The sequence below is a fragment of the Etheostoma spectabile genome, chromosome 15, assembly GCF_008692095.1.
Source record: "Etheostoma spectabile isolate EspeVRDwgs_2016 chromosome 15, UIUC_Espe_1.0, whole genome shotgun sequence".
Classification (NCBI taxonomy): domain Eukaryota; kingdom Metazoa; phylum Chordata; class Actinopteri; order Perciformes; family Percidae; genus Etheostoma; species Etheostoma spectabile.
In genome coordinates, this window is record NC_045747.1 from 9,201,858 (window position 1) to 9,221,392 (window position 19,535).

Here is a 19,535-nt window from a genome sequence, read left to right on the forward strand (position 1 = left end):
CCTTATTCACACCAGTTAAAAAGCATGACTAATCCTCTGTATCTTCTTTTTTCTTACACACTATCTTTTGTAGCAGCAATCTTCCGCCCGGATTCAGATCTTAATTAGCCTTCTACTCACCATCAAGTTGACATATATTTTTATGTCAGGAAATTAATTAATTATTGTTAAAATTATTATTTGGAGCCTAACAGTGTGCAATATTCCTTTGTGCTCTGCAAGGAAATGGAATAAGGCCAAAAGATCCTCTCAAATACCGTACTTACCAGAGAGGCAATAGTTAGTCACAGTAGCTTACAGCCTGCATTCCTGAAGCTTATGCCACAGTGTGAGAATCGAAATCTAATTCGAAAGGCTGATTACAGACATTTCCTTTTCTATATTGGTAGTTTGTCTAAATCTCTTCTTCTCCTCTCCTCTCCGTTTCTGGTGAGTGTGAGCGTGAGTGGTGGTGGCGGAGGTGCAAGTGGGCGCAGAGTTTTCAAACTGTTATTGTCCCCGTTTTTTGGATTTTCCGACTCTTCGATCCGTCGTTTTGTGGATGATCAGTTAAGTTTCTTAAACTTTTTTTGTGGAGTGTCTGCTAAGGAATCGGGTTTCTAGGTCAAGTGTCTTTTTCAGGAGGAATGTCCTCCTCTGGGATGCCACCTCCGACTCTTCAGCAGGATGTGAGGTTAGTCCCCCCAGAGAGTAAGGTTGCGGTGAAGGAAGTTCTGTTAGCGGTTGGTGAAGAGGTAGGCTATGACGATCTATCTTTTACATTCATAATTAACAAAGCAGTGGTGGTGTTTATGAAGGATGAGCAGCTTGTTCATCAGCTGATGAACAGCTGAAACAGTTTTGTGCAAGTTGAACTAATAACTGATAACAGGATGAACTAATAACAGGTTTCCCCGTTATCACTTCCCTCAATGCAAATCACTGTATCCATTGTTGCACCGTTTATATCCAACGGGGTGTTGGAGAAGGAGATTCAGAGGTTCTGACAGTTTGCCAGTGGGTTTAAAACGGGGACTTTAGGATATAAAGATCCCAAACCGTGGCATGTACAGTCTTTGAGGTGGCAGGTGTTCGTGTTCCCGAACTTGCCCTTAGAGACAATGGAGGTGTCATTGTAAGTGAAACATGGCTCTGGACTTAGTCAAGTAAGCTCTGGAGAGTTGAAATGTTTTGAGTGTGAAGGTGTGGGACACGTAAAACCCCATCTGCGATGGCTTGCAGCCCGGGTTGGCTGATGGCGAGCTTGGTAGCCGGGTCTAATGCAGCTGGAGAAGCTGCATTTGGGGGGGGGGGGTTGGGGGGTGAGACGGAACCTCATGGTGCATGGTATTTGTTTTTCTCTTTTTTGTTTAGGTTGTTTTTCTGTCCATTGTATACAGTGTCACTGTCTACGTTCTGAAATTGGTCTAATAAAGGGACTTTGAGACCTCTCTTTTCTTTTCTCCTCTCCTCTCCTCACAGCTTTGTCAGCACTTTCAAACCACAAGACCCTCTTTTACAAATACTTTCAATTAAGATGCCTGGGGTATTCTCCTGGAAAACAAGACAGCCCAATAAATCACATTATACAAGACCCACACATAATGCAACCTATAGATGCTATGGGAGTCATTTATTGTCAGGCTATATTTGCTGACTTTAGCTCATGAGGTAGCAATGATTTCAACTTGTGATAACGTCTTGTATGTTCAATTTGTTGGAAAGACGGGAAAACATCTAAATAAATTCATACAGTTACATTTAATATAATACATATTAATGTCATGTTTTTAGTTGTATTGAACTTTTATTTATTTGGATTAAAACATGTTTGCACACTAAAACAGTGCTCCTGTTCCTCAATGGATTTTAAAATAGAGGCTATATGATATTATCATACCAGTATAATTTAATGTTGATTGAATTCCCAGAATTCTGTGAGGCTACAGGGCTAAGAATAATAATAATGAAAAAGCAAAGTCTGTTTCCCCAAAACACTTTAAAAGTAAATTTCATTAGGGGGGCACTGATGGGGTCTGGGCAGTGAGAAAGGGTTCAATCGTTTAAACACAGTTTGGAAACCATTAACTACGATTCCTTAGAGAAACGTCTCCACGTTATACATTACAACCCAATGTGTTCGGTGTATATATAGTCTGTTTAATTTGAGCAAATGTATTGAATACATTGATCTTAATATAACACACATAAAGGAAAACTGTTACGGTTGGTGTGGGGAATTAATGGATTTGTCAGGTTCAAGGAGGTTAGGATGCCAGTGCAGGAAGGCGAGGAGAATGCAGCAGTTAGAAAAAATACAAATTGAATGCAAACAAAAAGAGTTTCACAAAACAAGTAAGCAGCAGGTAAGAAAATCCAGAGACAAGGGAAACATGGCAGCAAAGAAAAGAAGGGAGCCCTAACACAAAAGAACTCTACAACAATCTGACAAAGGACAAGGGGAACACCAAGGGCGTTTCTCAATATGTGTTCTTCTATGGACTTGTGTCCTTGTGTCCTTGTGAAACGTCATGTTGGTGGCCAAGTACTACCCAATACACAGTTGCATTTCCCAAGAACAGTTAAACCCGGATGTGATCTCAACACGCCATTTTACCGAGGATACATCGTGGTGACTTGTGTGAACTTGGCCGGGCAGGTATCCCAGCATTCAATTCGGTGTAAAGCGCTTATGTTTTCCGTACACATATTTTCACAATTTACGTCTATTATTAATCAATATTCTTTTTTAAGATGTTTTAAGGCGAGAAATCAGCGGTGTAGATTTTGAATATAGGCAGTTCAACGAAAATTGATGGTGAATTAAAAAAGCCTTCGGAGTTTGAAAGCTCCGCAAACCCCGGCGGGCGTAGCAAGCTCGCCAGCCGGAATGACTCTCGCGAGCCGGTCAGTCAGTCAGCTCACAGACCCCTCTGGCCCCACGTCTAGACAGACCCCTCTGCCCCACATTTAGACAGACCACTGCAGCAAGCCAGGTCCACAATTGTAAGATATTTTAAACAATTTTTTCCGCTGTCATATTATATCTGTCCTCCTCATCCGGGCTCTCCTCCCTCGCAGGATCCTCTTCTGCCTCTCGGTAACGTATACAGATGGCAGTGACTAACTTTACCCAGTCCATCTATATTTAATGCCTATTTTAACGTTTCTTTCTGCTTTCAATTAAATTGAATCCCGAACAAAGTTACAAGGATTTTTTCCCCGCCGTTGTGTCGGTATTATATAGTTATTGGCCCGTGATACTTATAGCACTTTAATTGAAAACCTGGAAGACTAAACACAAAACAACAGCGGTGTGAGGGTGACCGTCCTTGCTTTATTATGAATACCCACATCAAAGCTAACTATAAAGTGGCAAGCGCCCTCTTTGCTGGGGTGTTGCGCAATACAGGAAGAACGCTTCGTCTCAAACCTGTCAACAGCGTTTTGTGTTCTTCTGAACTTGCGAGTTCAGTCTTCCAGGTACAGCTAGCAAGTACGTCTCCCCAAGAACACAAGTCCGTTCTTTGCTTACTTGGTATTGAGAAACGCCCCAAGACTAAATTCAAAGGGTAACGAGGTAACAAGAGGCAGGTGACACAATGGCTGGGAAACAGGTGGAAAACATCAGACAATCACAAGGGCGGGAAAACTAAGGCAGGAATTCAAACTTAACAAGACGGCACAGAAAACAAGAATATCATAATAAAACAGGAAACAGATGAAAATATATTATGTTTAAAGGTGGTCTCGCAGATGTTTGCTGTATGTGAACAAATTTTGTAGCCTAAAACACGCATGACATCGCTTAGAACACCTTTAATAATGATTTTTAGTATTGACTACTAATGAAAACTTGGTTTGTCTACTGCTTTGACTTAATGCTCTGTGTTTTACCTTGTGTAAAAACAATTTAAGGCAACGGGTTTACACGCAAATGGTGAAGTGAAGTCTGCTAAGTTGGGATAACTGTAACAGCCAGAACCTTTTTGTTACTGAATTTCTCACTTGGGTGACCTGGTGAAGTTTAAAAAAAATAAATAGACAAACTAAAAGAGCACACAACGACAACTGCAAACACACAGACTTCGTCATTCATTTCTGTGAGACCACAGCACTGGTAGAGCCGGAAGGCTGCCGAAGAGGGCTTAAACCAAACAAAAACTTGGGACTGGCAAAAATTGCTTCTAGATTTTTTTTAAATTGCAAAGACATCTGGCATCAAATTGATTGATTAATATGCACACAAAAATACAATCCAGGTAGACCTGGATTATATTTTCATAGCGTGTACATTGTAGAATTGTTTTTGTTTACCTGGCTAACTTTCCAGATTTATTCTCCAAGGAGCAGAACACTTTCAAATCCAAATCAAATATTGTCCTCAGATGGCACACAAAAGCCACTGAATGCACAGACCGTATAAACTACTGAATTGTCGAAATCTTTATTTACTTCATATACCCTGTTAGCCTTCTCATCTCCTTATTCTTAACTCTGTTGAACAACATCCATCTATCCTTGCTCTATCTTTCATTAGCTTCGTCCAGCGATGCTCCCATAATCCAACCAGTCACTTCCCACCTCTTTCATGCCACCGTAAAATATTCATGGTGCACCCCAAGGCTCACCTCTCTAAGTTCCAGTGACATTAGGGCAGCAGGTGGCAAAGCTGCTTTTTATTAATAACAAACATCTCCCAAGGCAGTAGTAAACCCCCATGCAATTATACACACACACACACACACACACACACACACACACTTTTTTTTAAAGTGATTTACTTATTTATTCCCCAAAAGAACCAAGCACGGCTGACTTTTGCGATCCAAATGTTCTTCAAAACTTTCCATTTGCAGTGTGTAGCTTGCTAGCTCAAAGAATGTTGTTGTTTTCCAAAGAGAATGGAGTAAGACAATGATGACACATTGTAGCTGCCTAACTGCAGTTGATCCAGACTAAGGTCACATATAAAGTACACATATGTATAGTGTTTTTATGGGTCCATAAATGCCTCTGGCTCATAGCTTATACTTACAATTCATTTTTCAAGCAAAAAAACAACAACATTACTGCCACTTGATGGCATGATGAAGCTTGGCACTTTAATTGCACCCACTCAGAGAAGGCAGACTGGCAGGCGGGAGAAAGTGGATAATAGATGAATCAGTCAGGCATTGCACTCAGTACCAACTATAACTATATAAAACGGAAGTCACATGATCGGCTGGACAGAGATGGCGGCTTAAGGTGTAGCTCCTGGCCCAAATTTGTCAAATAGTTGTTTTATATGGTTCCTACTTCAATATTTTACCACTTTGAGCTTGTTAGAGTTACTTGAAGCAGAATGTCAACTAAGAACAAATCCCAACGCAGCGATCCAGACGCCATTGCAGAGGCATTGCTGGAGAAACAGAAAAGCTACCTCAAACCACGCTTTTCTCAGATTCAACAGATGGCCCTCGACAACAACAATAAGCTAAGCCTTGGCTCAATCAGATCGGATGTAAATAACTTAAATACCACAGTGGAAAGCAATGCAAGTATTCTTAACAGCCACGGCCACACTTGCCGGGAGCTGGAGGTGAAGCTAGCAGACATGGAGGACAGAAACCGGAGATGCAACATCCGCATCGTCGGGCTGAAAGAGGGGTTAGAAGGTGCTAATCCAGTGTCTTTCCCGCTCACTGCCTAAGGCGAACCTACAGGTTGTGCGGAAATCTCCGCTCGTCTTTCAAGGCGGTAAAAAAATCGCTTCCCCCGGGATTATAGCAACATACGGTCAAGCGAACCATGGATTCAGCACAAGTCAAGGGTCTGTTTTTTTTTCCTGCTTTATCTGGCAACACTGAAGATCAGAGACAGTGCCCATTACAGAGCATTCACCTCCGCTGGGGATGCTGAGGACTATGTGAACCTGGCTGCGCCCCGTCCTCCTCCTGCTGTTGCAGCGGGGAGCGACAACGCTTTGGATTCTGTCACGAAGGGCGCCGTGGAGGAGGATCTGGACTAAAACAACTGCCTGATGAAGATGGATCATTGGTTTGTCTTGTTCTCTTAATGCGTCCAGAGTTTTGTCACACTGTTGTTTTATATGATTACAGAGACGGCGTTTCTGAATGCTATGTCAACCTAGCTTTATATAGTCTACCCTCCATAGGTTAGCTGGGACACTGCTAGGCTAGAGTTTCCTTTACAAGGTGTTTTTTTGTTTGTTTCTTGTTTCTGTTGACGGAAAATGGGTTTATTCTGATGTTAATTTAGTGTGGAACTGTGGGCTTGTGTTCCATTTTTGCTGCCCCTTATCCAATCTTGATCATAGAACAAATTTGAATGTTAGACTCTCTGGCTATGTTTCCCCCCCTTCTCTTCCTTCTATATCAATGTCTCGTCTGTTGTGTTTTCCATGTTTTGTTGACGGACTTAGCTTTGCATGCATTATTGTTAGGATTTAACAGCAGTCGCAATATCCACATGTACTTTCACTTAGAACGCAGCTTTTTTGATAATGGGTGATCTTTTATATTTAGTTTGGAATTGTGGTGGACTGAATGCTCTCCTAAATGAGCCAGCACTCTGGGCTTAGTAAAAAAAGAGAAATGTTGACATTGCATTATTACAGGAGACTGATTTACTGCAGGTGGACGCAGTAAATCTATTGGCCATTTAGCCAATAGATTCTATCATAGAATTGCATCCTCATCAGCAAGCTTAAAAACAAAAGGCATGGCCATTGTTGTCAAACGGAATCTCCTTACACACCTAATGTTTTGGATGGCAGTTTCTATGATACGCTCACCAATCAAATGCTGGAGATAACGGACTGTTCTTTTATTGTTGGTGCAGATTTCAATGCTGTGTGGGACCTAAATATTGATCGGTCGAATGCGAAGGTCACTAGTGACCAGGCTCAAGTCACAAATTCTCTGAAGTTATTGTCTAGAAGCATGGGGCTTACAAAAATATTACAGTTAGTCCTACCTGTAGGGACTATTTCTTTTTCTCAGGTAGCCATAAATCCTTTTCCAGGATAGATTTTCTTTTTGCATCCCCTCAATTATTTTATTCTATCAATAAAGCGGTGTTACTTCCAATGGCATTATCTTACCATAAAGGGATCCTTTGCGCCACCAACACTGGCCAATTGTCTCAACGTATGGTTAGATGGCGCTTTAATACTTCTTTACTGAAACATGAATCCTATAGCACTCAGTTTATAGCAGAATTCCAGATATTTGCAGAAATTAATGTTGGCTCTGTAGAAGACCCTATTGCAGACCCTGCAATAAAAGGCTTTATTAGGAGCCATACCATACTTTTCTGCTCTAATGTGCGCAAAGCTACGTCACTGGACGTGCAAAACCTTGAAGCTGAGTTCATCAGACATCACTCACTGTTACAAACAAACTTTACAGACAGGATAGCTTTAGAACGATCATTAGTCAAGAAAGACAGTTGGGCCCATCCTTCTTGACATTAACTTCGCTATTGAAAAGGGCGAATTCTCAAGGGTTGTTAACACAGCCTCAATTTCCTTACTCCTGAAAAAGGATAAGGATCCTAGGAGTGTTTTTTTATTTAAAAGCCTCTGAGCCTGCTTAACACTGACATAAAAACCTTTGCAAAGCTCCTAGCCTGCCGTTTGGAGTCCCATATGTCAAAATTATTGAACCTTGACCAAACAGAATTCATTAAAACGAGACTAGCAGCAGACAATGTTAGACGCCTTATCCATATTGTTGATGCAGCAGAGGACAGTAAAACACCAATGTCACTTCTCTCTCTTGACGCAATGAAAGCCTTTGACAAACCTGAGTGGCCATTTTTATGGTCTTAGAGGTGATGGGCTTTGGTAAAACATTCATTGGCATGATTAAAGCTTTGTATTCTAATCCTTCAGCCCGAGTCTTAACCGGACGCACCTCCACCTCTTTATTTTCAGTTTCCTCCCTTCAAGGCTGTCCCTTGAGTCCCGCTTTATTTGTCCTCTCTCTAGAGCTGCTGGCTCAAGCCATTTGGCAATCGATTATGGTGTCACCAATACACATTTGCAATTCACAGCATCACGTCTCATTATTTGCGGATAATGTTTTGGTCTTTTTAGAAAACCCATCTCAGTCTCTCCCTCACCTTCTATCACTATGCGAGGACTATCAGGCTTTAAAACTGGTCAAAATCGATCACATGACCCATCTATCCACACGTGGACCCTTTCTACCTGGATGGGGTGGATTTGGAACCATCCATGGCGCGGGTAAATGGTGCCCCAGAGAAGACTCTGGACACATGGCGGTGCATTGCTGACTCTGAGATCCGGGCTGTAGCCTTGTGCTCTAACCTCTAACTTGCGCAGGTGTTTGGTCTATTGTCTTCTGCCTGTCTGTGTGTGTGTGTCTGTTTCTGAGTGTGTTGTTTTGTCTTCCTCCCTCCCGTTTTTTCTCTGTTTAATTGTTATTTGTAAAAATGTTGTTATATATAAATTTTTGTTGGCCCTGGGACAAGTTCTCATTTCATTGTATTGTTTGTAATTGTCACTGTTTATTTCTTAAATATGTAAAAAAATTAAAAAATAATAATCACACAAAAACTATATAAAACGAATGCATAGAAGATTAAAACAAGTGAAAGACAGATGCATTACGTAAGACAGCCATGTGTTAGGCGATGGGCTGTCAGTGACATGCACAAAGAGATAGAGGAGCGGAAGCTTTCAGAGGAAGAAGATTCAATCAACAAGTCAGAGATTGATTTTCATGATAGGTCTCTTATCATCCTCTCACAAGCCAAAGCTGCCTCTCTCCCTGCTGTTTCATATTCTCTTTTCAGTCCTTGCTCTCTAAAATGTGAATCACAGACAGATACATATGATGGTATCTGCAACTTTTCTTCCTGAGATATTGCGTTCACAACAATGGGACAAACAGGACAAATGGTCAACCCAAAACATAATGCTTCCAGAGGCATAAAAACAGTACTTTAGTAGTGTGTAGTGTCGTCAAGTCTGTATTATAACACTGTATTTTCTAAAGTTAGAACAGTCTGTCACCAATGTCATACTTGTCCCAGTACATCTGTGATGAGCTAAAATCTATATGTTGAATCATTGGAGTCTAACATCAACTGCATATCTTAATTTACATGGAGAGAGTGGAGAGTTTAAAGTCACTCCAAAGTGTCATTAGATGAGGGAGAATATGTGTCTTTCTGTCCTAGCCCCACTGTGGTAATGTATCTAAGCAAACTCACAGCTAAATTAAAATCTCATGTAAATATCCATATACATATGTATACATCTTCCATTAAGGTGATTGGGTTCACCATTATAGCCCGATATATGCCAGAATAATCTGAACACCTGAAGACAATCTTGAACATGGCCTGCATAATAAGAGTATATAATTAATAAATAGATAAATTATCATCATTGGTGATGATTGGTGCAACAAACTGCCCTGGTCAATTCACCAAAGAAAATGAAGATCATTCGATACATATGGAACTACAATGCTTCTGTAGGTGCTGCATCCTTAATGTACAACAATACAAAAAAGTTAATTCAGAGGAAGTGCTCTCTTTGATCCATGTTAATTAGGACGAGGGTGAGCCTGCTTTCTTGCCCAGGGTACCGAGGCTGACGGTCGAAGATTTTACCATCTATTCCTAGTGCCTCTTTCAGGCTGTAATGTCCTGCAGGAGCACATTGCTAAAATGCATCTCCACTTCAAGTTATCTGAAAATCAGACAACTGAAATTGAGTGAAGATCTTGCAATTGCCTGATTCATAGCCCCAACCCCCACATACATACTAATTACACCCAAAAATAACATCAGAGGAAAGTGAAATCTGAATCAACGGTTGCTGTCTTGTTTTGTGTGAAACTCTCCTGCTGTGCTTAAAAAGGGAAACTTGATTTTATATACTTTATCTCTGAGGTGAGAAACTTCTGGTCCAACTTGTGACACACAGAGGTCAGAAGGAGCCTCATGAGCGGAATCCTGGAACATGAGGAGTGGCCTCTCTGGGAAAGCAGACAAAGATACTGATGGCAAGTGTTAATGTGTATTGTGGTCAAATTTCCAGAAACACCATGTTGGGGTATGATGAAAAGGGAAAGCTTAGACAACATTAGATCATTCATAGGTCACAGGTCAGGGGACCAGAATATTTGGCTAGTCTCTAACAACTAAACCTCTTAATGTGTAACTGTTTGTCTATCTACAGATTCAATGAGTCTACGTAGGCAGCTACATAAGAGAATGTTTTGTCTCAGGACTGTCTCCTTTTGGAGGTCGGTGGGCCAGACACACTTAAGCATACTTTCCAGAGAGAGAGATAGGCTGAACTAGGCTTTAGTATCTGTGTTAACGGCGCCTGCAATATCTTTTTCTAAGGTTCATCTAAACGTAACGTCTCCAGCATGAGTTTAAATACACCTTGGAAGACAGGAACTTCATAGAGTTGGGATGGCACTGCACAATAACACATCATGTTTTAACTGTACTGCCTGCTTAATCGTCTCCTCAATAGAGGGTTCATTAAATGCTTCTGTGTAAGTCGTCAAGGTCTCCCAAGACTTCTTCATGTATGTGAAATGAGTTGTGCTGCTCCTGAGTTTTTCCTTAACATGTACTGTATCTTGTTGATTAATGAGAAGGATAAGAAATAAAGGCAGACCACAAATGCCAACATAATAGTGGTGCTAGAAGATCACCAAAGTAGTAAGGATTCATCTTCTGGGTACAATGAATATCTGCAGAAAATGTGATGGCCATCGATAAAGTAGTTGTTGAGATATTTGAGTCTGGACCAAAGTGCTGTACTGACTAACAATGACATACCTCGAGTGATGGCTTTTAACATGGCTAAAAACATCAATCCTTACCCCAGCTTGAATGTGATATGTAAAGCACAGTTGCTCTCAGATTTTGTTTCTACCACCCATTACTCAGTGAACTCAAGCCCATCCACTGTAGATGATGTTGTGCTGCAAGGGAAAATCATTAAGATGTCTTATGTACAATACAAATAAATAGGGTGAGATATGAATTAGTCTGTCAGGTGTGATCAATGTCTCTTAAACCTGTCGGGGATATATTTTATGGACCACTCCTAGAAACAGTGTTCGAAATAAATCATTGGAGAAGGAGGCAGTGTTGTGTTGTCTTATGTGTCCTGGGCTGCAGAGAGTGATCTGTGATAACTGACTTCATCCCCAGAATATAATATTTGTTCATCCTCAGGGTAAAAAATGAGCTTTGACTAAATCATTGGGCACATTTAAATGTAGTGGTGCACATCTCATGCCAAGATGACTTGGCATATTGCACATTTTGTTCAAGCAGGAGCAGGAAAAGGATGATCACTGAGGTCAAGGGTGGTTATGCATCTTAATCACAGAGGCTATCACGTAAATTCTGACAGTCAAGCACTGAAGCTCTAGAATAGAAACCATCAGAGTGTGACACAAATAAACCAAACACAATGCTAACAAGGACTAAAAATAAATAAGAGAGGCTTTTTAATGATAAAGATTTTCTTCAAAACCACCACCTTCAAGCTAAAAAGCTCAAAGTTTGATGATTTATTCTCACAGGCATCATACAAACTTTGTCTTCCAGAGTCAAACAAGTCATGCTTTTAGGGTGCAGAGAGCTGAAATCTGTAGTTGCAAAAAGAGGTCTGTCACTGGGGGCGCAAAAGACATAACTGACAGCTGGGAGCAGCTCCCTTGTCTCTCAGGAGAGGTGAGAAGTGCTGCTCTTTCCCCACACTGCATTTATGTCAACTGAGATTGAAGGATTAGTTCTCCCTGGTGTCATAAGGCAAGGTAGATTGTGAAGATGAAAAGAGAAAAAAAAGGTTGTTTTTCCCGCCACATCGGAAAGGCTTGTTGGAGTGATATTGGTAATTGGCTTCCCTTCTGAGTATCTTTCATTAGTGCTTCTACCCAGTATGTTTTCCTTCCTTCTCTTTTGCTCCCTCCTAATCATCCTGTTTGTCTCTCAAAGAAATTGCTTTTCAAACATTGTTTCAAAATGAAGACATTTTCACCACAGTAATGGAGAAATAATTATCTCTGAAGCTGCAAATGTTGTTTTTCAGTAAATAACATTTGGGAATCATTATGTTTACAGCTAAGAAAAATTCATAAATATTCCTGCCACTCTTTGTAACTGTGGGACATAATTGAAATTTTAAAAAAAAACATGCTTGCCTTCAGGCTACAGCATGAACAAACAAAACAACACATCACACATTATTTTAACAAAATGTCAAATAGAATGCTGGGGAAGAAAGTGGCTGAAAAATGATGGACGTGGGCAATTACATCATGGAAAATTGATATGATTTAAAACCTGATTACATCAGATTAAGATGGTTGCTTGACATGTCAAATTATTGATTATAGATTGGTAGACTCGGTAGCCTTGTACGCTATATGTAGATTTAGTTGTACCTGGGGTTAAGGTTCAGGTTATTAGGTTTCATACACAGTTCATGGCAGAACCCTAGTCTGGAGAATGAGTTCAGCACCATGGACAGTTCCCGCCATAGCCTGTCGTTCTTTGTCCATGAGTTTGACAGAAATGGAAGTGCATTAACCTAAATCACAATAACCATTTGTATATACAGTATAGCTAGGAAAGGTAATGCATTGTAATTTGTATGTATTCCACGTTTTTATCCCACACACTGTAATGTTGCTGTAAATACTCACTTGACCACCAAATGTGTATTAATCTGCGACTGAAAATAGTCCCAAACTGTATGAATCAATGGGTTTGAGCTTGAGTGCTACCGGCAGGGTGGGTGGAGAAGCCGGAAAGTATTGAGCGAATGACTAATGCATTGTGGGTTTTAGTCTTTTCATTGGATTTGTTGACATAACGCAATGCATCTTGATGCATTAATGATTATTGACCCACCAAAGCAATATGTCAACTTTCAGCCAAAACAACTGCCTTTCGATTCCATCCTCCTGTCGGACTAATTGAAAAACAATGAATGACTAAAATGACTGTGTCTAATATCAACACAAAGCTCAGGCCTTAATATAAAAACGTCAAGTTATCACTAGTATTAAGCCGTTTAGTGTTTGTTAGCTCTGCATCCTTAAGATTGGAAAGATTTCACCTCACCTAGTTTAATAGCTTTATACTTTTTTCGAAATCAATTCTAAATTACATTGTTTTTTTCATATTTTAATAAGTTTAATGTATTTAATGTTAAATAAGTAGAAAATGAAATTTCATAACTAGCCATAAGAATAAAGAAATACCAGTCAATGAGTAAATGTGCAGTTTGTTTCTTTGCTGTCTGTCTTCTGTGGTAGAGCAATTAATCTGTTTATCTGTGCCCTGCAGAGCCAGTCCTTAAAACAAAAGACAAGAGAAGACTTCTAATTAGTAATTCTGGGTTAGAGAGCTGCTCTTGATTCAGTTCATAAAGGAGAATACAGCCTGTCTGACCGGGCATGGACTTACAATTGACATAAGGTGATTACTAAATGTGATATAGTGAATAAAGAAATGGACAGGACAATGCTCAGGAGGGTCAAGTAATTTTTTGGCTTGCGTGTCCATGCATGTATCAACTCCATATTTCATCTAAACATTAAACAGCAGGCTGGAGCATAAATATCATGTCAGAGGTTCTTTTCATTCAGCACCCACATGATGCTTTCCACCGACTGCTTAATACCTCCTGATTAAAGCAAAATAAAGAAAAGAAAATCTCCACCACTCGCACAGGCCAAAATCTTTATGAGCCTCACAATCAAGCACAAGACTCTCTTGTCAGTCCCAGTTACCTTGCCGATTGGTTAGCACCTGCATTACCATGGCAACTGATGACCTGGACATGCAGCATCGTTGAATTATCTGGTTCTCTCTGGCAAAAACTTGAATGTGGTGATTTTTACCACTTTTATGCAAATTGGGGATTTCTTTACTACTTAGCAGTTTCTAAGAAAAAGATGAAAAAAAGTTGCATCTTAGTAAAAATGGATCTTAATATATGTAATCATTTTTCATAAATCATTCTCATATGCAACAGTGACGTGGAAGTTCAGGTTCATTATAGTGATAATACCCCACTTTCTCTAGTAAGTTATAATAATAATAGTATAAGCATGGCTTCTATGTTTGATTACTAGCAAGCTATAGAGGTGAAATATCATCCAATTAAGCTGATGTGGTTTATATGTCATGTGCCACAGGGCAATATAGAATCAGTTTGTTTTCCTATTAGTGTTTAGCAGTAATTACAAATTAGAATAAGATTGAGAAACAGAACAAGGTAAGATCTACAAGGACTTATAATTATTGGGTATTGTCTTGTTTTTCACTCTGTCTTTAAATTCATGGGCCTTATATTGATATTTTACAATCAAAAGGAGTTTGTGTTGAACTATATTTCATATTCTGACTCAATGTATTCTAAGCCTAACAAGGCACCAGTGCAGCTATGTAATCCTAAGAACATGCTGAGGCTTAAATGAGATAAGACTACAATAAACAAGAGGGGGAAGAAAACATAGCCTCTTGCTGCAGCTTTGAAGTGGGAACTGGATCAAATCCCCATACGAAGCAAATTGCCGTTCTTTCCCACCAACCAGAAAGGGATCAAAACTGTCTTTTACTAAAAATAACAGTCACTCACTGTCTCCCTGTCTCTCTTTGTGTATCCTCCATGGGAAGACAAACACATAGGACCTTCATATTTTCCTACTCAACTAAGTCAGGTCTCTTAACTTCTCATAACAATCTGTTCATTTGATTTGTGCAGTCACATAGAGGGTACCTTAACATGTATGCATTTGTGAACTGTGCGTTAAGTTTGTTTCTGTTAAGAGTGTGCTTATGATGACTTTTTGGGTTCATTTGGTACTTTTGGGAACATTGGGAATATATGTAAAATAAAAACATAATACAAATATGCCATGAATTCCACAGTTTGACTCAGGAAGGATCCTCATGAGTCATGAAAAACTGAATTCAACAAGAAACCATGCAGAAGAGAATGGGATCATAATAATATTATTGATGTCACCCAGCTCTGTGCAACACTGCAATTAAATAACACGTCAATATGACAAAAGAGCAGACTAAGCACCAAACTTTATGAGTTTTGTACTCCTTCCTCCATTAAATGCAGCGGGCAAATATTAACTGATAAAGGCCTCTGCTTTGCTGAGATAGGCCTAAATGTACATCGGAACCACAGACAGCATTATAAGAGACGTTACATAAGTAAATCAACTGCTCATCCACCCACAAACTCGTCCAAACCACTCACAAGGCTATACAATGGTTGACACACACACACACACACACACACAGACACAGACAGACACAGACAGACACAGGAAAGACGACAGAGACCGACAGAGACAGACAGAGACAGACACCAGACACACAGACACACAGACCACACAGACACACACAGAACACACCAACACACACACACACACACACACACACACACACACACACACACACACACACACACACACACACACACACCACACACACACACACACACACACACACCACACACACACACACACACACACACACACACACACACTAAAGGCTCTAAGGTGGACTTATGTAATGCTGTTAACTTTTAAACAGCATTTTAAAATAAGTTAATAAGTTATCATGATTGGTAGAGGAGTCAAGTTAAACTTACATACAGACTTTCCAATGAGCTCAGAAAGAATGGTAGTGGAAGCAGTTTGAGGCTACAGCAGCCGCTACTAGCATAACACACTAAAATCTCCGACCAATATTTCGGCAGTTAAGTCATATTGTGAATAATGTAGGCACCAGCTTTTGACAAGGAAGATTAATGCATGGCATAAATCTCTGGTTCTGCTGCATCAATTATGATACTTTTATTTTCAAACTGTCCATTTGAGCCTGACCATGTTACAGGAGCACAGTGCTAAATCAGCAATTATCTTGACACCAATCGTACACACTGCGAACACAATAAAATGCAAAAGTATAGTTTTCTGCAGGCCTCTTGAACTAGACCATACTAGATTAAACAATATATCTGAGAAGACAGTTGGTAAATACATAAACCACAATGTACATGCCAATCAGAGTAAAGGCAGTGGACTTAATTAGACCTGTTAGAAAAGACAACGATTGAGAGAAAAAAATGGGCTACTACATGAAATTGCCCAGAAAAAGCCTAGAGATTAAAAGCAGTCGTTCGCAAACATCCAGAGATGTTACTGTAGCTGACGTGACCCTAAGCATGAGGTGACTGAACACCCAGAGGAAAGCAACTGTCTTTTTTTGCTTCCCTGGATCAGAGTGTTGTTTTGACCGGTTACCTGGATCTTTCTTTGGGACACCTGAGTGTGATCATTAGAAATGATGGACACATTCTTTCCCGGCTACCAATGTGGGACCACAAAACTGGCACACGAGAGACACTGTTATCAACCAGGGAGACTAAAAAACTAAAGCATGTCAAACTAATTTAAGAAATCAATATCCTATCTTGTGAGACTTCTAACTCAGGAGATACTCTTAGCTCTGGGGCATATAAAGACACTGAATTTGAAAAAATCCATTACTACGCACATATGGCCCCGTTTTACAAAAGGTATGAACCTGACAGTGAGTTTGCATCTAGCCTATGCGGGGTATTTGTTGGGTTTTGTTTGTTTGTTTGTAGTTTCATTGATTTACAGTAAACTTACCCTAAAGTCAATGCCCACAGTTGAGATGAAGCTGCCAGCCAGGAAAGCTCCGTCTTTAAAACGGACTAGTAGACATGTTTTCCCCACACCAGAGTCTCCAACCAGCATCACCTGCACAAGAACACAAGGGGGAAAAACTCAAACATGAATGACTGGAGGGCTAAACTAAACATCCACTGGTGGATAAAGGTAAATTTCAGACAAAACTGAAATAACTAGCAAAGAAATAAAAAACAGACGTAGGAGCATCAAAAAGAGGGAGCTTTTGCTCCTATGTTTAATTTTATATCAGTGACTGGTTTGCCCTCAGAAATAAAACAGGACATTTGAATCATTCAGCTAAAGTAGTCCTGGTATTTTGGTACCTGGCCAGTGAAGAGGGTGTATGTTAATGTGTGTGTGTGTGTGTGTGTGTGTGTGTGTGTGTGTGTGATTGCTCATTCTGGCCACCAGTGGCATCAATGCATGTGTTTGTTGTTCCTTCTTTTTTATATTCCAAGCTGTGATGAAGTAAAAGATTTGATGTAATTACTGTTGCCAGGTAAGCTAAGGGACGTTCATGCTCTAGACCATGGAAATCAAAAGTGCCTCTTGGGTGAACAGAGGAAGCAGAGAGGAGATGAAAGACAGAGTAGGAAGAATGAAGGGATGTAACAGGGTCAGATACAACATGTAGCAAAGGATATTATTGCCTTCTGTTTCCCTATTACAACTTTTTTTATCTCTGTATCTGATTTTCTTCTTTTCTCTCATGCTTTCTCCATGAAATGAGCTTTATGTTTGCAGGATTGTGCAGGAGGAGGTACCTGCTTGGCTCTTCCTACCCTTAGGCTTTTATAAATAAAATGCAATCAATGTCTCAATGCAGAATTGTGATCAGAGGGAGCAATGCTTAAAACATGGCACAATAAAATCAATAAGAGGATAGGTTCATCTCTGCAAAGAACATATATTAAGCTACAGGTAGGATATTTTTGATCTAGCCTTGCAACATTTAACCAAAACATTATAGCTATCTAGAAAGTATTTCAAGGGAATGTTATTGGATTTCTGCCTGAACATGTTGCTGCTACTTGTCAGATCACATAACTAAATGCAATAGCAGTGGGTATGTGGCAGTATCAACAGTATTAACAATTGTTTATTTATTGGCTGCAAGGATGTTATGTAGGCCAACTGTTGAAATGGTAGTCCTAGTCCCCGCTCCCTAAACTAAATAAAAATGGAATAAGAATATCTACAGTTCCCAGTAGCTTGAAAGGAACAATCACTTCAATTGTTCTGCAAAAAGAGTAACACAAAGACATCTTGCAATCACATCAAACTACTGCTTCAAAAACACATAGTAGGTGGCAATAGACCATTGAAGCTATTGAGAGTAGAATCTGTGTGGATCTGTGTTTGTGTTGTGACTGGTGACGAAACAGTTCTCTACTCACATTATGGTTAGGTAAAATCGCTCACTGTAGACTAAATACAAATCCTGTGGTATGTGCTGCAGGGACAAACATGCATTCAATCAGTTGTACAACCATTTATTTGTTGGCTTTTGCAAGGCGTTGTGCACCTTTGCAGGACATCGACCGCCTATTGACGCAGCTGGTATCAGGTACTCGCTGCTGTTTAGTGAATAGAGGTGGTTTTAAAACGAAAGGCAATAAAAGCTAAACAGGAAAACAATACTGGCAAAGAATAAAATAGACCACAAACATACATTTACTATGTGGATTTTTTTCTACATGTAGCCTATTCGTCCTAAAGGTAAACAAAACACAAAAGGTGTCCACTCTGTTAGGCTACTCTTTGCACATTGTATGGTGATCTACATTGTAGGCCTACTGGGTACAAATTTGTATCTCGCTTTTATAATCTCTGTGATATATTTGGGGAGCATTATGGAAACTAAAGCCCACTTTTATTTGAGTTGTAGTTTGTTATCATGTATTTACTGATCAACCTCATACCTTAAAGGCGATGTCATAAAACTCGCTGCTGTTGCTGATGGAGGGTCTGCTGGGATGGACCACGCCGTTCATCTGAACAATGCCCGGGTTCCTCGCAGCTTTCCCGCTCCCTTTCCCGGTGGGGCTGCCCGCAGACGGGCTGCTGGTCGCGGCTTTGCCTTTGGCAGCCTTCTTGCGAGACATTTCTCAAGATTTAAAAACTACCTTTATGAATCCTTAGTCAAAACAAAGAAAACAACGACTGACGACTGAAAAGTTGCTGCAGCGAAGAACTTAAATTAGCAGATGTTTTTTTTCGTTAAACCTGCGCGTTGAATGCATGCTCCTTGACACACCCCTAAAGTAGGACGAAATTGTCCTGAAATGCAAAAAACGCTCTCGCTTCCGTTGTTGTTCAGCCGCTTTTTGCTGCTGACTGCTTGCTCTTTCCTGTGGAACCGCCTCAGCACTGCGCGTTGTAGCGGCAGCAAATAGATGTGTTTGGCAGAAAGGTCCACCTTAACAATCAGGACACAGGGGCGCTGCACTATGCACTGCGCCTGTTAAGAGGACGCCTCGACTTTCATCATCACGTAAAAAACTCACTATAATCATCGCAGACTGTGACCTGTACTGCAGGACTGGCACTGATGATTATGAGGGTATGAATGTTTTATCGCAATCATCTGGTGTATGAAATTATGCCTGTGTGTTCTTAACCTTCAAAATAAGGTGCATAGCCTATAATAGATTTAGCAAGTCAACACAGTTTTTTGTTGTTGTATTGTATTCTGTTAGAGTGACTATGTGAATATGTTAATGTAGGCTATTGTTATTATGGCAATTGTCATATAATAACTACTTTTGCACATATTCATGATTAAACAAAGTA

The 19,535-nt window shown here is 40.1% G+C and overlaps 1 protein-coding gene and 1 long non-coding RNA gene across 3 annotated transcripts in view; one reads left to right on the forward strand and one right to left on the reverse strand.

Moving 5' to 3' along the window:
- LOC116703117 (ras-related protein Rab-26) overlaps positions 1-19,195 on the reverse strand; it is a 63,753-nt gene extending 44,558 nt beyond the window's left edge. The window contains exons 1-2 of one of the 2 annotated variants that reach the window (XM_032537730.1): positions 18,665-19,195; positions 16,701-16,811 (exon numbers count right to left, since the gene is read on the reverse strand). In XM_032537730.1, the coding sequence (XP_032393621.1) occupies positions 16,701-16,811; positions 18,665-18,847 (294 nt within the window). In that variant the 5' untranslated portion in view covers positions 18,848-19,195. The remainder of the gene's footprint in view (positions 1-16,700; positions 16,812-18,664) is intronic. The other variant, XM_032537729.1, reaches the window with a different exon arrangement.
- On the forward strand, positions 10,049-10,603 carry LOC116703118 (uncharacterized). The gene is made up of 2 exons (XR_004335344.1): positions 10,049-10,210; positions 10,508-10,603. It is a non-coding gene; the product is annotated as an uncharacterized LOC116703118 (long non-coding RNA).
- Positions 19,196-19,535: the final 340 nt, after the last annotated feature.